Raw genomic sequence first — 11,198 nt, 5'->3', positions numbered from 1 at the left:
TCCAACTTCTACCCTGCCCTTAGATTCACTGGGTCCATTCTGACTCCTCCCTTCCTTTTCTCTATCTCTCTGTCTCCATCTTTTATAAATCTACCGATTCCCATGGCTATCTTGACTATACCTCTGTTCCATCCTGTCTGCTGCAAAAAGTGCTGTTCCCATTTCTCAGTTCCTTCATCTCTGCTGCATCTGTTCCCAGAATGAAGCTTTCCTTTCCATGACATCAGAGGTGTCCTCCTCCTTCAAAGAACGGGATTTCCCTCCCTCCACCACTGATGCCCCATCCTCTTCATTTCCCAGACATCTGTACCCACCCCTTCTTCCCACCAGCTGAACCAGGACAGAGTCCCTACCATCCCATGAGCTTCCACATCCAACACATCATTCTCCACAACTTCAGTCATGTTCAATGGGTCCTACCATCAAACACACCTTTACCTCTCTTCCTTCCAGGCAACACTTCATCTGTGAATCTTTTGGAGTCGTCTATTCTATTCAGTGCTCCCAATATGGCCTTCCCTACACTGGTGAGGCCCGATATAAATTGGGGGACTGATTTGTAGAGCACCTCCACTCCATCCGCCATAAGCAGAATTTTCTTGTGTCCAAACATTTTAATTCCTATCCCCGTTCCCGTTCCGACACGTTGGTCTATAGCCTCCTCTTTCGCCACATTGAGGCCACTCTCACCTCATTATCCATCTAGACAGCCTCCAGCCTGATGGCATGAACATAGGTTTCTCCCTCTGGTATTTTTTTCCTCTACCCCTTCTCTCTTTCACACTCATTTCTCTTGTATCTTCCCCCACCTGTCTATCACCTCACCCTGGTTCCCCTCCTCTTTCCCTTTCTCTCATGGTCCACTCTCTTCTCCTATCAGATTTCTTCTTCTCCAGCCCTTTAACCTTTCCCAACCACCAGGCCTCAGCTGTCACATTCTAGCTAGTCCTCCTACCCTCCCCAACCTTTTTATTTTGGCATCTTCCTTTTTCCTTTCCAATGCCGAAGAAGGGTCTCAGTCTGAAATGTCAACTGTTTATTCATTTCCGTAGATGCTGCCTGACCTGCTGAGTTCCTCCAGCATATTAGTGTGTTACTCTGGATTTCCAGTATCTGCTCAATCTCTTGTCTTTACTGTTTTATTTCTATGACGTTTACATTGCTGTACAATCCTTGGGTCTTGGCTTTTGAAAAGGTACAGAGAAAGGATTTTTAAGAGCAATGAATTAGCACCTTTTTGCTCTCTGCTGCCCTGAACCTAATTTTCTGGTACTGTTTGGGTGTACCCTCCAAGAGAATCACAACGTTGTCATGGTTTGGAGGCTTGCATGCCCCAACGACCTAGAGAGCTGTGCTGGCTAGAGTCAGGGCTCTGGGTAGGGTCACCCATGCCAAGCAGGTCAAAGGGTAGAGGCCAGGCTTAAGAGTGGTCCACCAATCCTCCAGGTTCAGGGGTTCAGCTCAGGGCTAACAACCCTGAGGGGTCAAACAAAACTGTTAAGGAAATAGCAATGAAGAATCCTTCTACATCTGTGTGCGACAGTATTCCTGATGCTCCACTGGGACTTGCTTGACTGCCGGTAAACTGAGAGAAAGCTACTGATGTGAAGGAAGCCGTCCACACCACCAGAGATGGAGGTCCCTCACTGCGACCCTAAATGCCAGTGGCATAACGGGCAAAAGAAAAGAAAATGTGAGAGTAAGATGAAGGGATGTACATTTGTTATGCAGTTGTGAAATTACCATGGGTTGCAACTTCACTATTCCTAAATATGACAGTAACCAGAAAGAAATCAGAATTGTATCCAACTTCTGAAAGAAAAAGCAGTTGGCAATGCCCTGTTTTCTTCAATCAGATTTAGCATTCTGTGTAAATTAACAGAAACCCCATTGTAATTTACACAATTCAGCAGGAATGGGGCAGTTTTAATTTGGATACACATTTTACAACATTCCAATTTTATTTTCCAATGAGGTCAAAATATAAACCACTGATGTGTATAATGATCATCAGATCTGAAGCTACTGGTCAAATAAGTTTCTAATTGGGGCTTTTACTTGAAACATCAAAATGCAAGTTTACATCTATGAATATATTTTTGCATTTTAATATTCATATTGAAAATACACATGTTCCAAGTTCATTTTTAAGAAAAAGAGAAACTTTAACACTACTCTGTTTTCAAAAAGTAATTTATACTGAAACAATTAAAGAATTTCCAGCCACATCACAATAACTTCAAAAAAAAATTCACCAGTCAAATTGGGGATAAAATGTTTTCTTTATTTTCATTCATGAATATTCTAGCATAGTCACCGTGTGCCATCAGTTATTGAAAACGTCACAAAAACCTCATCCGTAAAAAGATGATCTGGCAGCCTTGTATACAACATTCAGAATGCTTGGAAACAGTTGATGGCTACCAACAAAACACTGCATATGGTTATTTATATAAGAAGACAGTGACCCTCGGCAAGTGTACTGAATATATACAAAAATATCATACAAGACAATACTGTAAGCAAGTTTGATACAGTTTGGATATTTTGACATCTTATCAAGATTTAGGAAGCAAAATTAATTGTACAAACATTTTTTAATAAAATACAGTCATTTAGGCTTTCATGTGCTTTGACAACAAATTACATTACCGAAAAGTGATAACTCAGTTCGTTGCAAAAAAGGAATCAGAGTTGAAGAGAAATCCAGAACTAGCATTTTAATAAATGCTCAGTAAGATTAATGTATTCCTATGAGCTTACATATCATCACTAAACAGTATATAAATACTAAACATATATTAGGAATTTGTTCTTCCAACATTCAATGTTGTAAGTTAATATGGCTGAATTTTTATAAAAACTTATGTACAATCTTAATAGATAAACATTTGGCAACGCAACAACATTCACATTGTACAGTATAATTTGCTCTTTGAATATTAAAAAGCTCAATTTGTCAAAACTCCTACAGAATTTTAATTTATATTAAAAACGTAATATTCACTACACTGTATTCTCTTTAATTCACCCAAGTGTTTACCTTTTTTAATAAAATTTCCATACTATTATTTTTGATGTCTTGTAGTACAAAGTCATTGCACAGAAATTAGGCATAGGATTAAAGATGTGTTGCATCTGCATTCATGATGTAAATTGGAGATGATTTTAACTCATTAGGGCAGCCCTTTGTACTAACTAGTAGCTGGATACAGCATGCACAAAGGCGACCTAGAGCAACTGGAATTTCTCAAAATAAAACTGTTGAAGAATTAGACATCTGTAAATGCACTGCATTCTGAGGCCAGATTATGTTCAGAACTTTTATGGTAAAGGTACACCGAGGTTATTTTTCAATGAAAAGAAATAATTAACAGCTTTCTGGATCATGGGTTTGGTCAGTGATAGTAGGTATGGTAATCAGGTCAAGGGAGCAGAGTAAACACATATTGAAATATACTGAGCCTCTAAAGAAAGTGCATTTGTTTTCATCTTTATCAAACTAAGCAGTTTTAATACAGTTTTAGTTTAACTGAACATGTATTGATTTTCCCCATACAGTTTTACCAGTGCTGCTACACAAAATTGCACTGAACATCTAATATATACCAGTACTTGTATCCATAATGCATTTTTACAGCAGCCGCGAAAAGGGCAATTAATAGAGCAGTAACATTACAATTAGTGTATTTTACATTTATAAATAATAACAAATTTAATCAATCCTAATTAAAACATTAGAAATCTTTAATTTCTGTACAATTACAATTTTTGTGTTGCTTTTGACCAAAGTTACACTTACATCACTGGCACTCAGTTTCTTCAGAGACAAAGATATCTAAAGTTATTCCTTGTCAGTGAGCAACCAGACCCTTGAATATCTGAGACGTCTCTTTTGAGCTTTATAATTGTCACCAGAACCAGCTACTTCATTGCTTTGTATGGTATGTGAATCAAAGCACTGGATTCGTGCCAAATAGTAATATGCTGTATATATTTCCTAAAACATTGATTGGATGATGTAAATACTATGTTTTGCCCAAGCAGATAACCTATTCAAAACTGAAGGACAATGTTCACCATGGGTGATCATACAAAACAGCAAATAGCAAGTCAGTAGACAATTTTAAGTTGTTTGCTTTGTGTGTGATAAAAGCAAAAGGTAATTATTGGTTTGGTCAATGGTTCATTTCACCAATACAAATGCCAATGGTTGTTCTGAGAAGATCCCAAAGGGCTCAAAATAATTAAGAAAAGTGTTTTTTAATCTTGATTTTCGAAATGACATTCAGAATTAGTGAGCCATTGTGACCAGGTTATTAACACCAGTAGTTTGGGGATTGTTTGCAAAAGTAATTCATATCCAAGAAGCAGGCAGGAATACAGACAGGACAAACTAAGATCCTAATGATTTTAATTAGTACATTTAAGATTTCCTGCATAAAATATTATATAAAAAGCAATGTAAATTCTGCCTGACAAGTTTCAAGTGCTTTGAGCAAAAGATAACCCACATGAACCATGGAAAGTAGTGCACTTGATATTTTGAATAAATTCCACATGAAAGGTCATGTGGACCAATCCAAGTCATTGCAACAGGAGAAACTCTGGGAATGGAAACAAAATTAGGTGAGTGGTTAAAAAAATGCTCTACATTCATCAGGTGAGATGGAAATACTAAATATTTTCTCAGATATGCTAAGTGTTACTTCTAAAATTTGGTTCTGAAATAAAGTCAATGCAATCAAATTTTCAAAATAGGATACTATGCAGATGTATTAACTATATTCTGTAGTGACTGCACAGGAAAGATGACACTTTGCCTTTTTGTCAATGTGGATGCACCTCTCCTATTGACTAAAAGGCTAAAGAAACAATTAGGTACACTGGGATACCATCCTGAACCGTATTTGGGGTTTGATACAATGTTGTGGTTTAGCGGGCAGTCAAGAATTAACCCTGTTGAAACTGGATACAATTCTAAGGTAAAGAACAGAAAGAGTTCACCTTTCTTTAAAGAATAAAAAGAGCATTACCAAACTTTACACCAATCCAAAAGCTTCAAGGTTGCAATACGGAAATTATTCATGATTGTTGATATTGAAATATATTTGACTATAGTAACTGAACTGCAGTGACTAACAACAGGGCCTTTGCAGGATAGAAAGCAAAACAAAAAGCAGAATACATACCAACAAATGGATCAATATGTAATATACCTGTATGTTGATTTAAAATGGATCAGGTTTTATTTCAAATGTGTCTGAAATGGATTTTCCAGGTCACCATGAAGACTCTGATTAACTACACAATCAGAAACATTGTCATCAGTAATGGAAATTACTCTTTGAAGTGGCAACACAGGAAATGACAAAAGTGGTGCAACTGGCTGCTGCTGACATCAGCGAAAATGAATGGGCACTCTTAGTGCCTTCGATTTGTGAACCTCGGCATTATTGATGGAGTATTCTATCCCAGTGTAGTAGGATAAAAAACAGAGTTATGCAAATCAAGTTTTCAGCAACGTTTGATAGATGGCATTGAGCACTGGATTCGTCACTTATTTAGGGATATTGAAAATAGTTATGGGGAACTTAGTAAGTTCCAAAAGTAGATTGAATCAACATAAACCTGGTGCCAATTATACAAAATGGGTTGTTCGCATTAGGTTTCTCATTGTCTAAAATTTCCTGCATCAGTGAGAACAGGCTGCATGCAACACCAATTACATACAATAATAGCAGCATATGATAGGGAGTGGTTTAACACTGAGATGACTTTAAAGAAACAAAACAATTATTTAGATATCTTAGTCTCTGGTGATCACATCGAGTATCTGGTTAGGAAAGAAATTATGGCAATATAGAATTTTAAAATCAAAAAAGTAGCCTCAGCTCGGCTGAAAACAACTATTATTCTGGTGCACATTTTTAATAAGGTGTGTTTGTGGTCCAGTATCTCCTTTTTATGACATAGTAATATAACAATTACAATTAATATTAGTGAAAAAAACAATATTGGAAAAATCCTCTTCATAATTTCAATATGTACTTGCATTCCAGAAACCACTCTACTGACAATTGAACTGTAATTGTTCTGTGCCCCATTTTAATACATTACCTCTACATTAATTTCAGCCTGAAAAATTTCCAAGAAATATCCCTTTTAGATATAAACATTCACTTTCCTTTTACACATGTCAAGATGCAGTGGTAAATAGTGACTTCAGTGCCACTCTGCATCTGACATACATTTTGTGCTTTTCTAATGAATGTTTAAATTAGCCCTTTAATCATCTATTTTAAGTTTAATGTAATACAATTCTTAAAAACACTAATCCTTTCCATAAATAACAACATTTTGAAATCCCAAAAAGAAATTCCACGTAACTACTTTGGCGAATCCTCTTGGAATTTGTCTTCAGAGCAAAATTTCAAAATATAGTTTATTGTTATTAAATGAACAAGTACTCCAATAGATGTAGGGGTTGATAAAGGCCTCTGGCACCAGAATAACTAATCCCTTTATAAAAGTAGCCCGCAACCATAACAGAACTTCAATATACTTTTTGCAACCCAGAAGTATTCAGGTAGGCACCTGATTGACAGAAACTAAACTAAATCTAATCAAATTATTTTTAAACTAAAGATAACAGGCTCTTCTTTTAGGGGTGACAAAAAGACAATGGCTAACGTAATGTGTAACAGGATAAGACAGAACATTTTATAAACTTTTGATTTTAAATTGCACAAATCGCTGACCTTTCGCTTAAGCTCTTAAGTATGTATAATGTCAATTATATTACTACATTTCAAGTGACTACTCAGGCTTCAAACTTGTTGTTGCCTCAGCATAAACAATAGCTTCACAATCCTTCCAAGCTCACTCCCATTTCGTATTAAAAACATAGACATAACTGTCATATTGATAGAACAGAAAAATCTTACATGATGTAAGATTTCAAGAACATGCAAATTAACCTAAAGAAACACTTAACCCAATCTGTACCCAACTTAGGGCTTGAACCTTTACTGTGTGCAAAATGATCACCATTTATAACAAAATCTAAATATACATGGGGAAAGGATTGGAGGTACTTTTCAACAGGATGTAAGGAAGTACAGTATAGTGAAAGTCAGTATACCAAACTGGTGTATACTTATTCATGTGAATCGTCCATTGGTGCCTTAAATTTCTGGATGATTCTTCATTAACAATATGGTGAGACAAGAGAGCTGCAAGAGCAAAAAACTATTTGCTTTCCTGAAATGCAAGCCACTTAAGATAAATCACTGTTGGAAATAATCTGCATGTGAAGGGCAGATCTTTGGAGGGAAACCAAGTTAACAATTCTGGTCAATAGCCATTAAGCTGAAGAGTACTTTCAGTACTTATTTTAGATTTCCAGCCCCCATAGTATTTTGCTGTTGAATTTGGCTTTGCTGACCAGTTATGTGGTCAGGTTTGTGACCTATTGGGGTGGTGTGCAGTTTATTGCTTTTTTTTGTCAAAATTCTCTTTGATGCATCAATGTTAGGCATAATTATAAAGAGCCTAAACATATTGGAATAGAAATTTGTCCTTACGGCCATGTGCAAATGGGTGGTACAACTCATCCGAAATTTATCTGTGTAGGTGAATGAAACAATGCATTATCGGACCTTAGGTTTAGGATACACAACCAAGAACAAACCAGGTTGCTTGCAGATGCCTCTACTGACGGATATCCAAATTATATAGTAGCACATCTCGGGATGTAAAATGTTGTCACTATTAACTTACGTGACATTCATGATTTTCAAAGCCCAGTTCCTCTCCAGTCTGGCTCAGGACAGTCCAAGAGTATATCTAATCAGTCAAGGGTTGGTACAAACCAAAGGGCAACTTTATTCAATGACAAATGAAAGTATGGAGCAGCAATAGTGAACACATAATTTAAGTGGTATTAATTATGAAGTTTTAGTACTTAAACCAAACACTGCAGCCCCTCACAATTCACACAGATTCTCATTCTGTTCCTCACTAAGACTTCATCTTGTTGCTTTGTATTTTAAAGTCTTAATCGCATCATTCTTTATTACATAGTCAAAGTGAAGGCCAGCCAGGGAACTTCTGTGCTGAACGAGTATAATGAGTGAGATCTGTTACATCAGCAAGTAAAACTAATGAATTGCTTATTGTTTACAGTCTTGGAGACAATTTGTTTTGAGCTTTATTAAAACCAGTAAGCATAATTTGTATTGAATGTTCTATTCTTTCCTCATGGCCACAGCAAAAGTTCCAATTATAATTTCCAAGTCCCATCTCCAGCTTGACTCATGGGCAACATATTGTATTTTTATTGCTGAAAATGTGCAACTGAAGGTTGTAGCAAACGCTTGGGCACTAATTTAATTTCTAAGCAAAATGCTAAAAAAATGAAACGAGAGAGAGATCGGGGGTAGAAAATTGTGAAATATGAATAAAATAACCAGCTTCTTTTAGAGAAAGACATTATGAGTGTATAAGCTGTGTGTGTATAATGTTTAGAGTACATTCATGAAAATGTTAATTGAAGTTGAACAGCATAGTTGCTTCTGCATCAGTTATTCTGGAGAATGATGATTCCAAAACAAAAGGCATGGTGTACATATTAATAGCAGTAATATTGCTTGCCACTGGCAACCTGCTGCAAGTTTACTTTTTTCCCCATTCTGACCTTTTGTGCAAAACAATTTCAATATATATTTACAGAATCTTTATAGCTAATGGATCCATACAATTGGTCAAAATTGTTTGTTTAAGGTGCCCACCTGGATTCTCTTGGTCAAATTACCATTTAGGTTGAAAAGAATGCATGTCTCTTAAATGTCACAAATGATTTTCTTCTGCTTTTCTATAGCTGTGAAACTTTGCGAGGTTGAGATCTAGGTCTAACAAGAACTTCATCCATTCTGTTTTCACCTTCTGACCTATGTACACGTAATACATGGGGTTTAGGAGGAAGAGCTGGTGGTTCTGCACTGGCAGGAACAGACAGGCTATGAGGTAGAGCAGCACGACGTCTTGACGTTCCAGTGCTTTGTTCAGCTATGTTGTACCGTGGTGGCATACAAGCAAAGGTTCCATTCTCCTTTTTAATTAATTCCTCAGAGCCAATGAAGGTACATGTAATTGTTCCATCAGTCAGGGTAGTTTCAGTTACACTTCCCCTGCTCAGAGAGGAGATACCACTGCTGCTACTTCCAGACAACACAGGAGAATTGTAAACTGGCCCCAAAGATTGATAATCGGTAGGTGAAGGTGTCAGTGATTGAACAGAACCCTGCAGGACAGGAAGAGAATATGTAAACTCATAAGGTAGATTTCATGCACAATATAACTAAGTCAAAGGCATTCCCAAAACAACTAATACAGGTTCATACAGGTAATTTTTGGTATCGGTATGTTCAAGTATTTACACATCTGTTTGATGATGCTGGTGGATGTACTTGGACGTCCAGCATTTGATTTTCTATAAATGTAATCTTTTATAATTATTTATATTTAACATTATTTTAAGCTAAAAATTTATATTTATTATTATTTATTTATTTAGAGATACTGCACAGAACAGGCCCTTCTGGCCTAATGAGCCACACTGTCCAGTAAACCACCTATGTTAACACTAGCCTAGTCACAGGACAATTTACAATGACCTACCAACCAGTATATATGTCTTTCGACTGTGGGAGGAAATTGGAGCACTCAGAGGAAACCAAGGCATTCATGGGGAAAACATACAAACTCCTGACAGACGGCATCGGAATTGAACCCTGAACTTTGGAACGCCCTTGTGCTAACCGCCACGTTACTGTGGCACCTTATGTAATAATTTAACTATTTAGAATGGTGTGCGTAACTTGTAGATCAGCGTATTGAAATATTTTCCCACACGGCTAATATATAAGAGTTTAATCATGCCTGTGTTTGATGATTTGCATTAGAATAATCAACGGAGAGTAGACAATGTCTGATATACACTTTTAAATTAAAAATGCTTACATCAGGAACCATAATCAGACCAACACCTTAGCCTGAATGTTGGTAGATGCTGTACTAAGCATAATTACTGCAGTAGTGAAATCCAAGTTGATTTTTTTTTTCAAAACTAAAATTCGATCTGAAATACTTTAGATATTAATAAAGCTAATATCACAGTTGCACTCAAAGAAGACATAATGGACTGCTCGTCCAGAGTCTATATTAGTAGAACTCAATATAGGAAGGGTGCAATCACTCTGATGGACTTGTACTACAGTCTCCCCTACAGCCACTGGGACATTGAGGGGCAGAAATGCAAGCAGATTAAGGAAAGGTGTAAAAACAATGGGTTGTTGTCATGGGGGCTTCAATTTCCCTGAAGTTAACTGGTACTTGCTTAATGCAAGAGGTTTAGATGGGGCAGAGTTTGTTAGGTACATCCAGATGGGTTTCGTAAATCAATATGTAGTTATAAAGGAGGGGCTGTACTGGACCAGGGGCTAGGTAATGACCTAGGCTCAAATTTTCAATGGGTGAGCAGTTAAGGAACAGTGATCCCTAAGTCTGAAGATAGCTATAGAAAAGGATAGGTATGAACCGCGCAGGAGAAAATTACATTGGAGCAGGGCAAACTACGAGAGCATTAAGCAGGAACTCAGAGTAAATTGGGAACAGCTGGCTTTGGGCAAATTCACATCCGACATATGGAGGTAGTTCAAAGACCATCTACACAGAGTACAGGACAGGTATGTTCCAGTCAGAAGGAAAGACAAGGATGGCAAGATAAGAGAACCTTGGATGTCAAGGGAGGTGATGAATTTAGTCAAGAAGATCAAGGAAAAGTACTTAAAGCTTATGAAGCGAGAACCAAACCGTGTGCTTGAGGATTATAAAGAAGTCATAAAAGAACAAGAAGGGAATTAGGAAAGCCAGGAGGGACCATGAAAAGCCCTTGGCAAGTGGGATTAAAGAGAAGCCCAAGGCACTCTGTACATAAATCAGGAGCAAGAGGATAACTAGCGAGAAGGTAGGACCACTCAGGGATAAAGGAGGGAACATTTATTTGGATGCAGAGGATGTGGGTGATGTCCTAAATGAGTACTTTACATCAGAATTTACCAAGGAGAAGGACATAAAAGATAGGGTGATCAGTACCAAGTGTATTCATATGCTAGGGCATTTCAAGGTAAATGAGG

General features: G+C 37.1%; 1 protein-coding gene across 3 annotated transcripts in view; it reads right to left on the bottom strand.

Moving 5' to 3' along the window:
- Positions 1-2,270: 2,270 nt before the first annotated feature.
- Positions 2,271-11,198, bottom strand: part of dock4a (dedicator of cytokinesis 4a) — a 365,685-nt gene continuing 356,757 nt past the window's right edge. For all 3 annotated transcript variants that reach the window (XM_072267619.1, XM_072267621.1, XM_072267620.1), the window contains one exon: positions 2,271-9,304. In XM_072267619.1, coding sequence (XP_072123720.1) covers positions 8,876-9,304 — 429 coding nt within the window. In that variant the 3' untranslated portion in view covers positions 2,271-8,875. The remainder of the gene's footprint in view (positions 9,305-11,198) is intronic.

The sequence above is a fragment of the Mobula birostris genome, chromosome 9 (assembly GCF_030028105.1).
Source record: "Mobula birostris isolate sMobBir1 chromosome 9, sMobBir1.hap1, whole genome shotgun sequence".
NCBI lineage: Eukaryota > Metazoa > Chordata > Chondrichthyes > Myliobatiformes > Myliobatidae > Mobula > Mobula birostris.
Note: the sequence above shows the minus strand (reverse complement) of the source record. Positions and strands in the feature narration are given on the sequence as shown.